The sequence below is a fragment of the Mytilus trossulus genome, unplaced genomic scaffold (assembly GCF_036588685.1).
Source record: "Mytilus trossulus isolate FHL-02 unplaced genomic scaffold, PNRI_Mtr1.1.1.hap1 h1tg000128l__unscaffolded, whole genome shotgun sequence".
NCBI classification, from domain to species: Eukaryota; Metazoa; Mollusca; class Bivalvia; order Mytilida; family Mytilidae; genus Mytilus; species Mytilus trossulus.
In genome coordinates, this window is record NW_026963301.1 from 1,034,208 (window position 1) to 1,053,777 (window position 19,570).

The 19,570-nt window shown below is 30.8% G+C and overlaps 1 protein-coding gene across 1 annotated transcript; it reads left to right on the plus strand.

Moving 5' to 3' along the window:
- Positions 1–3,700: 3,700 nt before the first annotated feature.
- Positions 3,701–19,491, plus strand: LOC134700281 (short-chain collagen C4-like). The gene is made up of 18 exons (XM_063561638.1): positions 3,701–3,773; positions 4,725–4,757; positions 5,435–5,470; positions 6,185–6,220; positions 8,324–8,359; positions 9,972–10,007; positions 10,703–10,738; positions 11,134–11,169; positions 11,801–11,818; positions 12,741–12,767; positions 13,352–13,387; positions 14,972–15,007; positions 15,269–15,304; positions 16,699–16,725; positions 17,207–17,224; positions 18,155–18,181; positions 19,047–19,082; positions 19,451–19,491. Exons 1-18 carry the CDS (start codon positions 3,701–3,703, stop codon positions 19,489–19,491), a joined length of 624 nt encoding a protein of 207 aa, XP_063417708.1.
- Positions 19,492–19,570: the final 79 nt, after the last annotated feature.

A 19,570-nucleotide genomic window follows, 5' to 3' on the forward strand; every position in this document is an offset into this window, starting at 1 on the left:
CTCCGAATTCTACTTCTAAAAGAAGTAATTTGTAAATATTTTTTTCAGGATCTCAATGCAATTTGTAACAGGCAGTGTTATTCAAGTTACAAGTGCCCAGTATAACACAATATATCCTTAGATTGAGCTCTCTGTCTTAGTATATTTTAAAGGTTCTTTGCATTGAGTTCAGTTTATTGTATGCGTATACCTTCTGTTCGGATTTTTAAGATTTAATAACCTAGCATCCATGTCTACATGTACATGAAATGATCTGTAAGGTAAAATGATTGAAACATTTTGCATCTGTCAGCACATAGTACTACTAAAGCAATACAAGATTTTCATTAATCGTTTTCTGAGATTAAAAGATTTCATTTTCATATGAACCTTACATTCTTTAAAATGGAAATGGAAATGCAGAAGGTGTCAAAGAGACATTCTCGAACAAGGAGCAGAAAACAGCCGAGGTTAGGCCACCAATGTGTCTTCAACACAGCGAGACAGTCTTTAAAACGGAGATGGGCGTCAGCTATCACCTAAATAAAATGCGTACTAGTTCAGTCAAAATGGACGTAAAACCAAACTCCAAAACATATAAATAAGTTAAGATTTAAAACAAATAATACTAACAAAGGCCAGAGATTCCTGTTTTAGAACAAGCACAAACATGTGGCTGTTTTAAACGTCTCTTGCGAGAACTTAAACCTCCCCTAAACCTCTAGCCAATGTACAATAATCAAACGCACATCAATACGCACTATATAACTAAGTTTAAAGAAGTCCGTGTCCGATGTGACAAAAAGGTAACAGACGAAACTAAGCACAATGACAATGACACATAAATTAACAAGGACCAGACTTATAGCAGTTACTGACATGCCAGCTCCAGACCTTTATGAAATTGATTGAAAGTGTATGTCTTCAGTGTATGCAAATCAAATACAGTCCCTCCTTTAAACATTGTTAAAGGATTTAGTATCACATACCATCATAAAATCAACAACATAACCCGTCTGCTTATCAATGCTTATTGCAATACACGTATGATGTTTAGTTCTTTTTTAAACATTTGTACTACCTACTTAAGAGTACCAAGTACACGTTTTCATTCATTCATGGCGTTAACTATTTATTCTTTATATTTTATTTTTTTTCTCTCGTAGAAATCTATAATCATGGAACAAAAAATTGAATTCACCAATGTGTAAGTAAAATAATATTTGATTATTTATCTAAATATAATTTTAACCAATCCATGAGAGTCTAGGCGCATGTGAAAAGTTTCTATTGTCATAATAAAGTGTTATTGTATGCTCCGAAATGTTTATAATTAGGTTCACCTTGCTAACAAAAATATAGCCTGATACAAATTTGATTTTGAAGCCAATCCAAATGCAAGATTTTTCAAATTTTTGTGCTTTTTTCACATTTCCTGACCGGTGTGAGACGAATATTTCTCCTCACTAGTGAAAAATCTTTTTTCGGCAAATGATTTGTTGAAATTCATAGTGACGTTAAATTTTCTAGTTTGCTTCTGAATTTTCTTATTGTGAAGTAATGACAAAAAAGAGACCATGTCTGATGACGTCACATCAAAAGTACACATCTTTCCTCAAATCTATCAATAGACCGTAGGGTAGGGGGCATAAAGTGTTACCTTAGTCCGTCCGTCCCAAACGTCCCATAAGATGTGTTCCGATCTCCTAATTTTAGGTTGCCTTATGCAATCAAATACTATTAAACTTATATAAAATAAAAAAGAAGATGTGGCATGAGTGCCAATTAGAACTCTCCAAAAGTGACCAAATGACAAAAAAGAACAACTATAGGTCATCATACGGCTTTCAACAATGAGCAAAGTCCATACATAGTCAGCTATAAAAGAACCGAAATGAGAAAGTAAAACAATTCAAACGAGAATACTGACGGGCTAATTTAATAACAAAAAATAATATTTAACAGATAAACAAACGACAACCACTGAATCACAGGCTTCTGACTTCGGACAGGCACATACATACAAAATAAGGCGGGGTTAATCATGTTAATTAAATACCAACGCTGTCCCAAACTTAGGACAATGCTTATTTCAACAAAACATAAAATCAAATTTCAAATATAGTATTGTCACGTTTACCGTTCATGAGTTATCATGTCCTTTATAAACATAGAAAAATGCTGATGTTTTCGTTTCCGTTCACTCAAAGAAGTTTGTCTCAACCAAATGTTACAAACCTTATACGCAATGCTTCTAACCCAACAAAACCGAGCTTTAAAAAGTTCGATATTGTGTGGCGTCACGTTTACTGATGAGTTATAAGATGTAAGAATATGTGGTATGAGCATCAATGATACAAATGTCACACTGATCCTTAAGATCGGAAAAATGTTTCCGATCTCTAATTTGAGTTTGCCTCAACAAAATATTATTAAACTTATACACAGTGCTTACAATGTATAGTCACAAAACGGTCAAACTACGTGAATCCAGATCTGGCATCTATATGTGGAAGTTTACTCAAGGTTTTTTTTCACAAGCGGGGGAATTTGTGGCATATACACATATTCTATATTCATTTTGTCAACAGCTTGTTCACTTCCATTTCCTGGTCTGTGTACAAAAAAAATGAACGAAAAACAAATATTTAACACATATTGCAGCACAAACAAGCAAGGAATTCGATTAAACTGTTTGATAGGTATGTTTTCGTCATATGAAAATCCAGGACAATTCTTCCCGTTAGGAGTTAGTACGTTTGTATCATGCCCATCACAACATATATGAGAACATAACTTGGGTCTTTCTGTCAGGCAGCCAACAATATAAAGGATAGTTAAATACAAACACAATGGTTATTGCAATACATGGTATGATGTCAGGTTTTTAAACCTTTTCTACCTACTTAAGAGTACCAAGTACATTGTACAAATTGTAATAATTTATAGAAAATGTTGATGTAAAAAGACGAAAGAAGCTACCTTTTAAAATTGAATTGCGTTATTGATAATATTCAAATTTTAGATAAAACAACACTGCTCTATTTTTCTACCATGATGTAAAAACTACATGTTTCTGCTTTCGTTTAGACTTTCCATCGAGATACGTTTTCTACTTTATTCACAAACAAATATATTTCGACAAAATTGATCATTAAAAAAATATCATAGTCATGGTGATAAATTTGTATTCTTCATTTCGTTTCTCTCTCGTAAAAATGTATAATTGTTGAACAATCAATAGAATATATTAATCGATTAAAACATGTAAACAGATGAAATCTGATTTGAAAAAAAAAACTGTTGAATAATTTCAATCAAAGCATGGGGTCAATAGGCATGTGGAAAGTTTCTAGAAACACAATACAGTTTTGATTTACGCTCCTACTTTGTACAGGAAATCAACTTTTTATATAAATATGAACGATAAATACATGCTAACTCTAATTCGAATCCAAACAAACAAATGAATGAATAAATGAATTAATAGATAAATATACACAAGCAAATTTTATGAATATTCATGAATAATTTCAAGTATTAATAAAGATGTAATTGAAAAAAGGTAATGATATTCAGTTAAACTTTTCACTTGATAAAAAAAAAGTGTCAATCTAAGTTCAAGAGTTAAACTTCCAACTATGTATATAAAAGGCTATTATAAACAAATATATATTTATTGTTTTATATTCAGAGAAAGGTATAGAACTTAACCTTCAAAATGAAGCATTTATTCTGGTCATATGTACTGCTGATTTTATCTGTCTACATTGCAATGATAGTTGCAGCACCAGGTAAATTATTTTCTTTGTTGTGAAATCATTTCATATTTTTGTATACGAATCAAAATTTGCACAAACTGCACGACATCATTATGACTGTTTGATTTTGTGAAGCTTACTGATTATCTCCCTCAAATTGTTAATAATTTGCAAATATAATTTACTAATACGACGAATAATCTAGTTTATAAGTACTATGTATTTGTTTTCGTTTTGAAATAGTGTTTATAGGTGTACATGGTTGTTGTAGTGCCACCATACTGGACAATAGTTCAAGTTTAAGACATTGAATAAATTGTTTGATACCTACCTGACTATCAAGTATAGAATTTTTTCTTCGATCTGTTGTACTTTTGTTTTGTTCTTAAAATTTAAGTTTGCAACGTTTAAAAACGTAGTCATCGAATGCTTTCTTGTTGAAAGCAGCAACTGTATATAATTGTAATCGTGTGAGCAAACGTTTCTGGCTATAGTGTCAACTTGCCCTTTCAGAATCTAAAAAAAACATGGATAATTTTAATGTTCGTACCCTTAAATGTAAATAATGTTACGTTATCGGTTGTATTTTCCTTTTGCTAATATCATTATTAACCTAACATGACGTTTTGGTGTATATTTTTCGAAATATTACCCAGGATGCATTATGCACGTATGTTGTAAAATAGTTATTGAAAGTAAAAAAAGAAAGATTAAATCATATTCTTTTCGTAAAATTTTTGCTGAACTCATCCACATTGTGAAATGTAAATAAGATATAAGGTAGACTAAATCTGTTGTATCTCTTTTTCTTGTTCAATCAGATACATGTAATATTTACAGATATGTCCTTAAAGAAAAAAAACACAATTAAACGTCAAAGTTTTCTTTATTTAGTCTCAATTGAACGCTTGACTTAAATACAAATAGTAGATATATTTATTAAATAAATAAGTCACAGTTATCATTCTATTTATATAACTGTAGATAAAGGCGACAAAGGAGAAACGGGACCTCCTGGTGAGTAGATATGCATCCCACATAACAAAACACAATAATGAAAACTTCAAACTTAACGGAAAACAAGTAAAATGTGTGACCAATCAAAGTTTATCTTCATTGTACTTTTTCTTTTGGTGAAGAGGTAACCTTTGTATACTGTGCTTTATATCAATTTGATACATCAATATGTGTTAAACTGATGTTTAACACTTCTGTCTCTTGTGTCGTTGTTACAAACACAATCCGTTGTAAATAAAGAAAGTCGCTTTCACAAACATCTAAAACACCATCACATTAAATGAAATGTGCCGCAAGTCTGCAGCCTGCAGCCTTCAATTGTAGAAGAAATCTATTACATATATCCATTTTTTGTTTATTGATTTGTAAATACACATACATGAAAGACAGTTGTTTTAGTTTTGCCTGCATTGTTTAACATAGTGTTAAAATTATTTTTTTGAAGGCTTTGGTACCTTCACTGACATTACATCAACAGGATAGATTTATTTGACCACAAAAATCTAACATAAATCGCCAACCATAACAACAATTTATTTGCCTTCATCGGGAATGTTAAAGGCCTCTTCATTTAACGTCAATGCATTCCTTAGATTGTAGTTGCAACTGGATGCAATAACTTGAATACATTAATTAAAACAAGGTTGCTACTAAACATTATATCTTTACAATTTTAGGACCGGAAGGACCCAAGGGAGTCCAAGGAGACATGGGTAATTACAACAACATATATATTTGACATTTAATTTTGTAATCTTTAATATGTTCAAACTTCAATGAATAAGATAATACTGCGTGGCTCATCCATGCCCGTCGTCTTCGTTTACCTGTAACCTTTTAGCTCACTTTGCCCAATGAGGCGTATTTAAATGTATTATTGCGTACATCTTCGTACGTCCGTCGGTGTGTAATATTTGTTTCCTACATATCAGAGGTACATAAAGGGACACTAAATGTCAAACATGTTTCTTGCATCAATTTTTATATTGATTTGCCGTAATGAGGAATGATTTAGATATCGATAATAGGCACTGTTGCAAAGTATTTATCAATCCTTCCATTTGAATAGCATCACTTCATCGACATCAGTCAAAGTTGGGATGATTTATAAAGCCCGTTATACATATGATGTCAGGCCGCATTAAACACGCTTTCATTTGATATTATATACAATGAAGCGTACAAGATATCGTTTCATTTTAATAACACAAATTATCGAACCTCAACCAATATAATCCGTCGACTATTGAAATTATATTGTAAAAGCCATATTATATTCTCTACTAACATCATTGAAAAAATATAATAGACAGCAGGAGAAATTTAGAAATTAAGTATACGTTTTTATTTACACATTGTTTAAAATATATTCAACATAAATCAATCGTACCGACCATAATCATGATAATATATACTTTTAATTTAAGGTCCGACAGGTGGCACGGGACCAACAGGACCTCCAGGTAAGTAAAACAATAAAGAACATATAAACTGTATTTTTGTTTCTCCCACCTTCGTGTTATACCTGTTCAAAGTTTGTCCTTTCAATACGTTTAAACTTTTTCGTTTTACCATGTTAACTAGACTATAGAAGAAGGGAAACGCACATTTAGCGTACAAAACTGTACGCGTGATATATATGATGAGTTTAAGGAGTTAGACCTTGGTTCAGGGAATTAACTCTTTAAATCAGTTATTTGTTTGTAAAAGTCCAGTTTCATCAACGTATTTTAAGCATTTACCTGAAATAGATTGAAAATAATCTATGTAACACAGAAGCTTAGAATATATTTTTGAAAATGGTTGACAATTTATTAAAGTACAATTATATGAGTATATTATCAAGATGCTGCATATGGTCTTCCAGTATAGTGCAGGATGTTCGCTACTTGGTTTCAAAGGAATCAGAAAAAAAACATAACATGCATAAGGATCGGTGTGCTTTTGGTGAAAATAATATCTATTGGATATTTGGCGGGACAAGCGTCTCTCTAGAGTTTACCTACTTTAAACATTGGCTGATTTTCTCTTTTTAAAACAATGAAAACATAATAATAATTCTATAAGATTTTAAGAAATGTTTTTTTTTAAATCTATACGAAATAAAATTATGAAAAGAAAAGTAGGGTATAGTGGACACAACTTTGTATATAGCAAAGACTGATGAAACCAGTGAATTTCTAAAAATCTGTAAAAAAATCAACAACAAATGGAGCGAACATCATTTACATCCTTAATTTGATTGATAAATTGAAGACCATTATAAGATAAATTACCTCTATATTAATATTCTACAAATACTAATTATTTGTCAATTCTGTTTTTCTTCTTTTGGAACTAAAGTTATTCTACGTTTTTTGTGGCATTGTATTGTAAAGAATATTTTATCATCTCCGCGTAGGACAGATTTTTATTAGAATTATTGTTGAATTTTCTTCATTAATTATCCTGTCTGTCGTTTTCAAAAACATTTGTGACTAACAAAAATATTAACGTAGTTTCTACTCTTAATGAAAAACAAAATACGTAGGTTGCGAATTTTGGATAGATACGAGTCAACAATCCACTAACTTTTTCGTACTGATTGTTCATGTTAAGACAAATATCTATAGGAATAAAATTGAGAATGGAAATGGGGAATGTGTCAAAGAGACAACAACCCGACCAAAATAAAAAAACACAACAGCAAAAGGTCACCAACAGGTCTTCAATGTAGCGAGAAATTCCCGCACCCAGAGGCGTCCTTCAGCTGGCCCCTAAACAAATATATACTAGTTTAGTGATAATGAACGCCATACTAATTTCCAAATTGTACACAAGAAACTAAAATTTAAATAATACAAGAAACCAAGTTGGTTGATCCTGTTAATTTGCAACTTCATATGATGCCTCTGAATTCATCCCATAACATCCATCAAACACAGGCAAAACAAAGTATTCTTATATAAATCACACAGTGGTTACAAAATGAAAATGTCGATATAACCATCTCGATGTGAGCCATTTAACATTGATTTAAGGATGTACTTATGTGAGGTTTTGAGATAAGTATCAAATGTTCGGACTCCTTGGGTTTTTCCATACGATACAAGGTAAAAAAAAATGCCCCATAACACCTATTTATCTTTAAACATAAGATGTAATAGCTCATAAAAGGTAATTCGACAAAATTTAAGCTGATTCTTGATTTTTTTTCAGTTCATTTGAGACCCAAATAATACCAATGCAAAAATAAGATAAAAGTCCGAGTCAGCCTTTTCCCGCCATATTTTGTGAATCAAATATCTCGAAAAGGAGCTCCATGATCTATCAATTTTTTAGCTTATTGTCATCCTTAACTATCAATGTCCGTGCTTGAACAATCAATTTTGAATTCTTGATTTATTTAATTTTACCTTAGATCACCTAAGCACATCTTTCAGACTTCATCTGAGTATGATAAATATCGGAACTACAAGCAAGTATAACACTTATATTTCTTCAAAGGTCAACTTCAAATAATACAGTTTAAACTAAATGCGAGTAAATTGACTACGATATGATATTGTTTTTTTTCTCTCCTTCAGGAAGCGATGGAGCAGACGGACCGCCAGGCACGAAGGGTATGTATTTGATTCAGTCATTAAAACTTTCTTTGAGTTGAACATATATACTGGATGATATTTTAAAACGAATCAGTATGAGAAAAATAAATTGAACAAATTAACAATATCAGACAAAACCATGTTTTTAATATATACTTTGATCATGTTGATGATTTGGAACTATTTCTGAAACATTTTAAAAATGCAGATACTTTTTTGGTGTTAGGAAATTGTGATTTGGATATATCAAAGTAGGGGAAAATAAAACCAAATTCTCCATCACTAATAAAAAAGCCTTCAAAGTGTCTATGTCAAAGACTATAAAATTTAGTCTTCATACATAGTGGTATGCATTTATAGATAGACTTGTCTTTGTATCACATTTGTCATAATCATATATGTAGAGCGGTATAGAAAATTCAATCAACATTTTAGTAAGATGTTTTTGGCTTATAACATGTATTTTGTTATATGATTTGTCAGTCCATTTTCTAATAACTTTGAACAGTCAGTTGTTATCGTTAGCTATTTCATCGCCATTGAATGCAAGAGACAGTGGTGGCGTTCTTAGACAATTCAGTGTGCAGATTCCAATTCAGAAGTCTTTGTATTTGTTTAGGGTCCAGCTGAAGGAAGCCTCCGGGTGCGGGAATTTCTTGCTACATTGAAGACCTGTTGGTGACCTTCTGGTGTTGTTTTTTTCCTTGGTCGGGTTGTTGTCTCTTTGACATTATCCCAATTTTCATTCTCAATTTTATTTAATTGTCATTCGTTGCTTTCATATTTTTACATTTCAGCTATAACTTTTACATTAAAGATAGACAAAATATACCAACGGAATATTCAAACTGAAAACGCCATGGCAAAAAAAAAAACACTAAAAGATAAATAACTATACACGGAACTGCACATAGAAAACTAGAACTTGAGAAACACGGTCCCAACAAAAAACCGGAGTGATTATATGTAGTCTGGGGGGTGAAAAGATCCTGCCTAAAGTAGTTCAAATTGAATTACACTGTTAAACCGTTCGAATCATTTTACATTATGTAAAGTTTTTCATAATTTGCGTTTTTGTATGTGTTTGTTACATTTGAAAAGGCCATGTATTATAAATATAATAATGCCTACATCTACGAACTTTGGTCTCTTGTGAATAGTCATTTTGTGTTTAACCTAAATTCATAAAACTGAGAATGGAAAAGGGGAATGTGTCAAAGAGACAACAACCCGACCGTAGAAAAAAAAACCAGCAGAATGTCATGTTCTTATATATGTTTATTACAGACATATGAATACAACACAATGAACCTTAATTGAATATTAAATTACGAAAATAAAATACTTTATTTTCGTACTTTAATACTAATTAAGGTTCATGGTGTGGTATCCATATGTCTGTAATGAATTTATACTTTATTTTGTAATTGCTTTACCGATATCAGGATTATAAACACCTATATGATCAATTTAACCCTTTTTCTTTTACCTATAGAACACGATAAACATCTTCTTTCAAGCAGAAGCTAAGATTGTATAAGATTGTATATATACATTTGAATTCAATTTCAATCGAACCGTTTTTTCCTAAATATGTTAAGCACTTACCTGTATATCTACATTATTTTAGGAGCCCGAGGAACTAAGGGAGTCAGAGGAGGAAAAGGTAAGATACACAGTATATAATCTCTAAACTGTTTTCATTATTCCCTTAAAATAAGTATTAATTCGAGCGTCATGGAAAAAAGGAAGAGTCAATTGTTGTCAAAACACATTTTTAGCGTGAGATCTTCGATCTTTGATCAGATTATTTTACTAACATTTGTTAAAAGACATACTGATGTCCTGCCACGTGCGAACAAAGATTCTAATAATGAAACAATTAGAGTCATATGATGCCTTAAGCCAGAAGCTACACATTTTCAGCAGTTTCTTTTGGAGTTATCGACTGAACATAACTATATAGCTGAACTAAAAAGTAAAATCATAAAAAACTACAGAACTCCGAGGAAAATTTAAAACGGAAAGTCCCTAATCAAAGGGCAATTTTCAATTGATAAAACACACCAAACGAATGAAATACAATTGTCATATTTTTAACTTGGTATAGTTATTGTCAAATGTAGAAAATCGTGGATAGACCCTGGTTTTATAGCGCGAAACACTTTGTAAATAACTTAAACATCAAACAGAAATATATCTTTGTCAATGGATTTTCGGTTGTAAGCACATTAACTTTTTTCAAAACTATTTCAAATCTTGCTCTGAGTAGTAAAGGTAACACAGGTGATCTATAGATGAAAAAGTTTGCACTTTATAATATACCATGTGTAATGGTATGATATAATTTATCTCTTTCAGGTTCAGCCGGACTACAAGGACCAAGAGGATCCACCGGTATGTATTTTTGCAATGATTAATACTATTTATTTTTCAAAATTTAAAAAATATATATCAGTCAAACATATATACTGAATGTTTATACATTTCAAAAAATATGTGTACAAGTTAAAAGTGAAACATACGTTGCCTTTTACGCATATATCTGAGTGATTTTTAACAATGTCTGATGATGCAGAGGCTTGTTTTGTAAGGCAGTTGTTGTTTTGATGTCCCACAGTATGGAAATAGAAATAAATTCGTTGACAGTGATAAACATTCCGGAACAACATTAAATTCCTTACTTCTTTTAGCTAAAAGTGAGATAGTATAGTTTAAATTAAATGAGTTTCTTATATATTTATATAAAAGTATGATGTTTCGTTCTTACCATATCATCGATATAATTTCAGGACTAAAAGGAGAAAAGGGAGGAAAAGGTGTTCAGGGTAAGTAAAACAATCTACAATATTTGAGCACTACTAATGAGTCTTTGTTACATTTTGAAACAATCTACAATACATGTATTTGAGCATTACTAATGAGTCTATTTTACATTTTGAAAATTCATCTTCATTGAAAATGTACATAGTAAAGATTGTTATAAAAGTCGAATATTCAGTGTTGTCTCATTGCATTAATATCACATCGTCGAATATCGCTGTAAAGACATCGGCATTGTCAACTGTCAATTTGTGACTGCATGGATTCATTGTAAATAGTATCTGAAGGCACCATTCTTATTAACTGTTTCAGACTTAAATAATAAAGCAAACCATCAAAACGCAAGAAGATAACATATAGCTGTCTTTTTCGCGGGTGTAAACTTTTGCAATGTTGATTTAATAAGGTATATACACTATTTTGCCGGGGTCAAAACTTTTATTAATACCTTTGTATGTCCACTTTTAAATTGAGGGATATATTTTTGCGATTTTGTTCTATCCTCGAAAATACGCGAAAGTTACCCGCTATACGTAGCCATATAATCGTTGTGAATAATTCAAACATTTGTGTTTCTGGTATCTATGATCAGTTTATTTGTTCTAATCAAATCAATAACTGCCTTATTTTTTGCAGGAACGCCAGGACAATTTGGTAAGGTTCTTGACTTATTTAAGTTTATCAAATAATTTATCACGTTAAAAACTAGATATGAATTATGTTGATACACAGATAGTAAAATAAGCTTAATGATTTTCTTGAGTATAAATGTAGCCCATGGTTGACGTAGAAAAAAGGGACATTCTATTTACAAGTTATATACCTCCACAACGTGCATTGAAATTCGTTGATGCCGATGAAACACGTTTTAAATGTTAATATTCATTTTATCAGCAAAAGTCTCATCTGAAAATGACACGCATTCCTTTAGAATTATAAATAAACGGCATTTGAGATTATAATCAAAATAATAAAAGTCTACTCGAAACTGTACAAACTCTTTTCACTGCACAACTATCAGTTCACTTAAAATAAAATATATAGTATGCTTCTTAATCTAGTTGATTATTTTCCCCTTTTTTGATGTGCTGTAAATTCAGAAATTTAGTTTAGTTTAGTTCTTACAAAATTTTCTAAATGCAAGTTTCATTATTGCGATTACAAATGTGAAATAAGTACATTTACATTGAGCTTTCCTAATCTTATCTATGCATTATCGTTGGTTAAAATAACTCAAATTAGAAGAAAAAAAACACACAATTGAATTATTTTTCTACTTTATCACGGATTATTGTCTCAAACTGTTGCTATTTAAATTCTGTAACGAAAAAAAACATTGTTGAATAACTAAGTAAGGAAAACAAACGCAGTTTGGCATTTAAATTGGTATTAAATTATCAATTTGTAACTTCGTGTACTCATGGTATTCAAAGTAATTGTCAATATCATCTTGTAACCGGTTACTTCATATGCTTTTAATATGCAAACAAAACCGAAATATTCTAACACGATACATTCACAGCTAATAGTTTTGTATGATATCAAGATTAATTTAAGCATACATTTCCACTTACAGGAAGAGATGGCAGGGATGGACGTGCTGGTAAGTTCTTTATCCCAATACAAGACTATTGCAGGGTTGACATCGCTGAACGACAATTTTAGAAAAAAAACATCTACATTAAAAAATAATGTAAATCTTGATTTTGAAATTTTGCTATAATGATAGTCGTAGAATGATAGGGAAAATGCCTGTATATGTTGTTAACCTTAGTTTAAGTTATATTGATTTGTGATTAGTCTTGTACTAATTGTTTTTGGTAATGTATGGGTACGCTATAATGAAAGTAACACGTAAAAATTTCGTAGACGATCAGCAGTGGTATTTAAAACTTAAAGCTTATTACATTCGGATCGATCATAGAACGTTTTTTTCTGAAATTATACTCAACAAAGTTACATTTTTCTGTGCTTATCAATATTAAGGCATGATCAATCTAGTAGTGTGTAGCATGTTGCTTTTTATATCATTTATTGTTTGTTCATCCATTTGACCATATAGAAAAGAATATAGAAAGAATATATGAGAGTAAAGATTTTATTTATGTTTAAACAAATTGCTTGTAATTCATTTACAAAGTTAAAAAGAAACTATTTGTATTAACCATACTATCTTTGTATTGCTAGGACGGGACGGAGATAAGGGTGAACAAGGAAATACTGGTAAGTTAAACAGTATAAACATTTTACTGTAGTTTATAATTTTAAACTTAAATGCGATTCAAATTCCTACTGTATTTTCCCTTTTTCCTTTTTTTCCCTTCTAACTTCATAGATGAGTTTTGTATCGTCTGCAATGATATATATATATAAAAAAAAAAAAGATCTAGTATGATTGCCAATGAGACAACTGTCCACAAGAGACCAACATGACACAGACATTATCAACTATATGTCACCGTACGGTCTTCAACAATGAGCAAAGCCCATACCACATTGTCAGCTATAAAATCCCCGATAGGACAATGTAAAACAATTCAAACGAGAAAACTAACGGCCTTATTTATATAAAAATAAATGAACGAAAAATATGTAACACGAAAACAAACGACAACCACTGAATTACAGGCTCCTAACTTGGGACAGGTACATACATAAATAATGTGGCAGGTTAAACATGTTAGCGGGATCAACCCCCTAACCTGGGACAGTGGTTAAACAGTATAACATAAGAACGAACTATTTAAATCAGTTGAAAAAGGCTTAAATTATCAGATGGACAAAAATACAAGTAGACGTGGCCGGGTACTTATACATCCCGACACAAAAAGACAAAATGAACAGCTTAAGAGTACTCGCAGTTAACTGACAGCTAGCTATAGTTCAAAGCCACTAACAACTAATAAAAAAATCATGCATCTAAGACTATACTAAATAAGTTTGTTATAGAAAAGACATTTGCTCAAGGACACACTAGTAACTTGACATTCGTAGTAGTGTCAAATTCATCTGCAGTAGGAGTTGTAATTAAGGTATATATGATAAGCTAATTATGCAATCATTTTGTCAGAGTCAATATATTATCTTATCTTGTGTTGTAACACACTAAACAAAAACACAACAATAAGGTGTATTATCCAGCCGTTTTCCCGAAGCTTCACACATTCATCCACAGTTTTTGGTACATGCACTCCAACACGAGTGTATATCTTTATATTCCAGTCGATACTTTGGAGAACATCGAAAGATAAATATTATCATTAGGTAAACAATTAAACAACATCAAACGGATTTAAAGGACTGTTAAGTCGTTACACATATTATACGAAAGAATAAGGATCTACAAAATTTGCGTTTTGGAGAGCTATTTGTTTGTGTAATATTCAGGATTTTAATTCTTTCGACGGTTCAGATTCACTTATTTTTAAAGCAATTTATATATATATTGCGATTTGTTTATTGTGAAGCATGTGGGTATGGAGCTAGCATTGCATCTAACTAATTTTTCTAGTTGGGCTACACTATATATTTTGATTACATTCATATCATGCATTTTTCTAAATCAATCTCTCATGACAAAAGATATACAAGTTCATTACTAAACCTTATTATAAAAAATCTGCAGATGTTAATATAAATTACAGATAGGGAGACTAAAATCTCAAAGGATGTCATTTGAAAGTATTTCTTAGTACTACAACGTATTTAGGAATGTACAAATAATAGGCATATCCATCAAAAGTCGTCTTTACTTATTTATTAAATGCAAATACAAAATTTATGGTAAGATATATGTTTGTCTTCTAGGCCCGATAGGACTAACCGGACCAACGGGCATGACTGGTATGTATTCATAGTTGTAATAATTGAAAGTTTACTTGATTTTTGAAATTCAGGAAAAAATATATAAGAAAATAGTATATACATATTTATTGTTAATAAATTTTGTAAAATTTAAAATTGCACTTGAAGAAAGAAGCAAGTGGAAAGTAACAAATTAAATATATTTCGGCTATAAGACGACTAGTTTAATCCAATGCTTTTTACTTGAAACTTATACCAATGAGATAATTTGTCCTACACATATAATCTATATAATTTCAGGACCAAGAGGAGACATGGGAGACCAAGGAGATACTGGTAAGTAAAACAATACACAATATTTGAATCTCATTGTTAAGTATTTAGTAATCAAAATGCACGTGTAGCGTACATATATGCAATCATGATGGGTTTGAAAAGATACTTTTAATTAGAGAGTCTGTTTTGCAGTATTTATAGGGTGGTCAGCCGATATGAATATATCTTCACATTCAACTGATAAATAAGTGACCGTTTTTGGATGAAACCATTACTTTAAATGAATATATAAACTAAACTAGATGTGTATTGGTTTAAAACATTATCTATCTTTTAAAAACTTGAGTTACAAATGTGTCCTTACATTACATTAAACTCCTATATCAAAAATAGCATCTTAATGATCTACGTTTCAGAAACCAGTTCGTCAGGTAGATTGATTAGTTTGTGTTGAATGAATTATGATGTCCTTTATATATTATTTTCCACTGAGAATTATTCAAATTTTAGTAATAGCTAATTAAGTAAACAGTAATATATCGGAATTTGATGAGACTGTTATTAAAGTGAGAGGGTTAGCGCTATAGAAGCAGGTTAAATCCACCATTTTCTACATTTGAAAAATGCCTGTACCAAGTCAGGAATATGACAGTTCTGGTCCATTTGTTTTTTATGCGTTTTGTTATTTGATTTGGTCATGTGATTATGGACTTTCCTAATTGATTTTCCTATGAGTTCAGTATTTTTGTAATTTTACTTTTTACAAACCCAATTACCTTAAGTTTATTACTGTAATTACTGTAAATTTCCAAATTAATTAAATGTTCGTAGTGGGCCGAATCTGTAAACTTGGATCCCTATTCAGATTTGAACTGGGTTCCTTTGTTATAATCAATAATAATTAAACAAGGCATACGTAACTCGACCACACGAATTAAAATCACAATGTTAGCATTACTCTCAGCAGTTAACATAATTAAATAATGGAGCTTGACTACAAACAGTTTGAATCATTAACAATGTCATCAAATGTTGTTGGCTGATTTCATTTTTTAATTTGTACCGCGGAAGATGGGTCTTGTTGAAATGTTCAGCTCAATGCAGTTTAGGATTGATATAGGAATCACTTTGTTTATTTGTAGTTTTGTTTATATGAAGATATGCGCAGCCATCTGAAATTTTAACTAGAAAATTGTAACTTCATATATTCATGGTATTTTATATTTATTGCATCATTGTTTTGTATACCAAACTATCTTAATTGATCAAATTGTATACTCTTACTGCTACGGAAAATATAGAAAATTCTCAATACTCTGGCAAGACAGCTCTGAAATTAATAAACAAAGCGGAAGTAAGTACATTTAATATAAGTTCGAATTAAATTCCAATCAAACCAAATGCATACATCAGCTAAACGTTTTGTACTGATCATTATATCTGTATCATTTTAGGACCAAATGGAGACAAGGGCGAAATGGGTAAGTAAAAAAAGTTTAGCATTTCAACTATACATGTATAGCTATCTCAAAACTCCAACCTACGTGATTTTGGATTTTCCGTTTTGAAATAATTGTAATGTAAGGTATTTTTTATGATTTTACTGACTCCAATGTGTTTTTGTCATATCTCTTGTGGTTTTATCAGACCTAGTCAAGAATCTCATCACACTCCCCTTTTATTCTCTAGGAAAAAGAACTGAACTTTTGAGTACATCATTTAGAATTCCAATGAAGTAAAAAGGAAACAGTTGGCTTTTAACCTCGTAGTATACTACTTATATGTATAGACATAGTTATGATCAATTGATGGCCTGCTGCTTCATATAATTAGTTCACGTGAAAGCATTGCAATTAACATCTGTATTAAAACAAAAATAAAGAAGGTATCCAAACGTGTGGTGAACAATGGATATATGTATTATCATTATATTATCATTTAATGCTTCTTTCTCTATTTTAGGTTTTCTAGGACCACAGGGTAATATTTATAACTTAAGTATTTCCTGCATGTTCACTTTATGAAAATATATATTAAATGATACACAATGTTAAAATAAGGACTTAAGGATGTACTAAGGTGAGATTAGATAAAAATTCAGAAATTAAGAAATTAAAAGTGATGATATAAGCATGATAAGCTGGTAGAGCATCAATTAAGGATAAAGATAAACTAAAAATATTGATAGGTCATGGACCTTCTTTTCGAGATATCTGAGATATAAAATATGGCGGGAAAAAGCAGACTCAGACTTTTACCTTGTATTTGCATTGGTATTATTTGGGTCTAAAATTAAAAGAAAGAAAATCAAGAATCTTCTTAAATTTTGATAAATTAGAATCTTCTTAAATTTTGGTAAATACCATTTCATGAGCTTTTAAGTCTTATATGAAAAAATAGATGGGTGTGTCATTGGTAAATATATTTTACATTATATTGTATGGAAAAACACCAAGGAGTCCGAACATTTGACAAAAATTCCAAAACCTCATCTAAGTTCACCCTTAAGACTTAATTGAATGAAAAAAAAATATGATTACCAATATACATATAATATATTCCAGGAGTATGTCAAGTAAAGCGACATAACTTTAAAACAAAAATCGGTTTCACCATAACGAGTAACGAATGTCGTTGTTGACAATGAAATAGTAATAACTACAACCAAAACAGAAAACTTAAGTTCTTTCAGAATATGAAACAATTGTATGTTGCTAATTTTATTCAAAGCAGACTTAATACTGCACAAACAATGTCACCTTTTAACTGCCATTGACATAGTTTGGCGATTGTGAAATTTTACATATTTTTTTCTTCAGATAACGCCTAGGTATTCATTTAAATAACACAAACGAGGCATGATTGTTTTTGTTTATTAACTGATTATTAAATATTTGTTTACATTTACAGGAATATTTGGAAGAGACGGGCGGAATGGTAAGTATTGTATATTTTTGAAAACTATGAAATTTGAAGAGTACTGGACAGTAAATCAGATGTTGATTCATAAACTTACTGCAGCCAGTAAACTTTTCGTAAAACTACTAGAATAAGAAAAATCGGAAATTTCGACTGATTTACCAGTAATTTATTGATACTACAAATTAATATTTTTATGAAGTATTCGCTGTAACTACAGTTCATCACAGTCTCTCACATCTAAGCCGGATATTATTCTAAATCTAAAAGTTATTCAGTGGTGGCATTACATACATACATTCTGTATTTATGTTCATTGTTTTGTACATTAATTAGGTAGTAAATTATGTCGTTTGAATTGTTTTTCATTTCTAATTTCGGAGCCTTTTAAAGTTGACTATGCAATTATGGCTTTACTACTTGTTGCAGGAAGTTCGATGAACTACATATAATTGTTAATTTCTGTGTCATATGGTCTCTAATGTGAGGTTGTCATGTACCACGTGTTATTAGTTACATGTATGCATCTGTTATGATACGTAATCATTAGTAAATGGGCTTACGTGCGACTCGTCTTCAGTGAAATTAACACGTGATAAACTTGCAAGCTACCAGAAGTAATATGGACACTGTTTGACAAAAAGAAAGTTCGATACTGCTTTGATCAATCATTAAAAATCTTATCTTGAATGAATATGATAAAAGGAACCTTATTTGAACGATAAAACACAAGAACGAATAGACACATGATCTGTGGAAGAAGTTTATTGAGGTCCTATAGAACTGCCATGAAATTTGAAAAAAGGCTACAACGTACTATTAATTTGCTGTAACTATGAAAAAGAAATAACACGTGATAACCATATTATCTATATACTTTTAGGAGCCAAAGGAAACAAGGGAGAACAAGGAGATACTGGTAAGTAAAGCAATACACAAAGGTATATGTGGTTGTCATATATGACCTTATTGTAGACTTAACGCGCACCAAACGTAAACAAATGGGTTATCGGTGTCTCTTAAATGAACTAATTATACACACATGTTGTCTTTATCTTTTAATCGTTTTTTGTTGTCATAGAGTTTTTAGTGTATTTTAAATCATTGGTAATCATAAATGTCTTAATTTTGAATCTTTGGCCCTTTTTACAGTTTATCTACAAGAAGATAAGGCAAAATTGAAAGATTGAGCAAATTGTTAAATTTAAATGGAACTATAGAATATACTCGAGCATATCATTTTTACATTACTCATGTTTGGTATCACTTTTTTTATTTCCATTACAGGAAGAGATGGTAAGTATTATAAGAATCAAATTCCGTATTGAAATAATAATTTGAAAAATAAAGCACGATAAAAAAAAAAAAAAAAAATGATTACAATAGTCCAAATCAGAACATGATCGT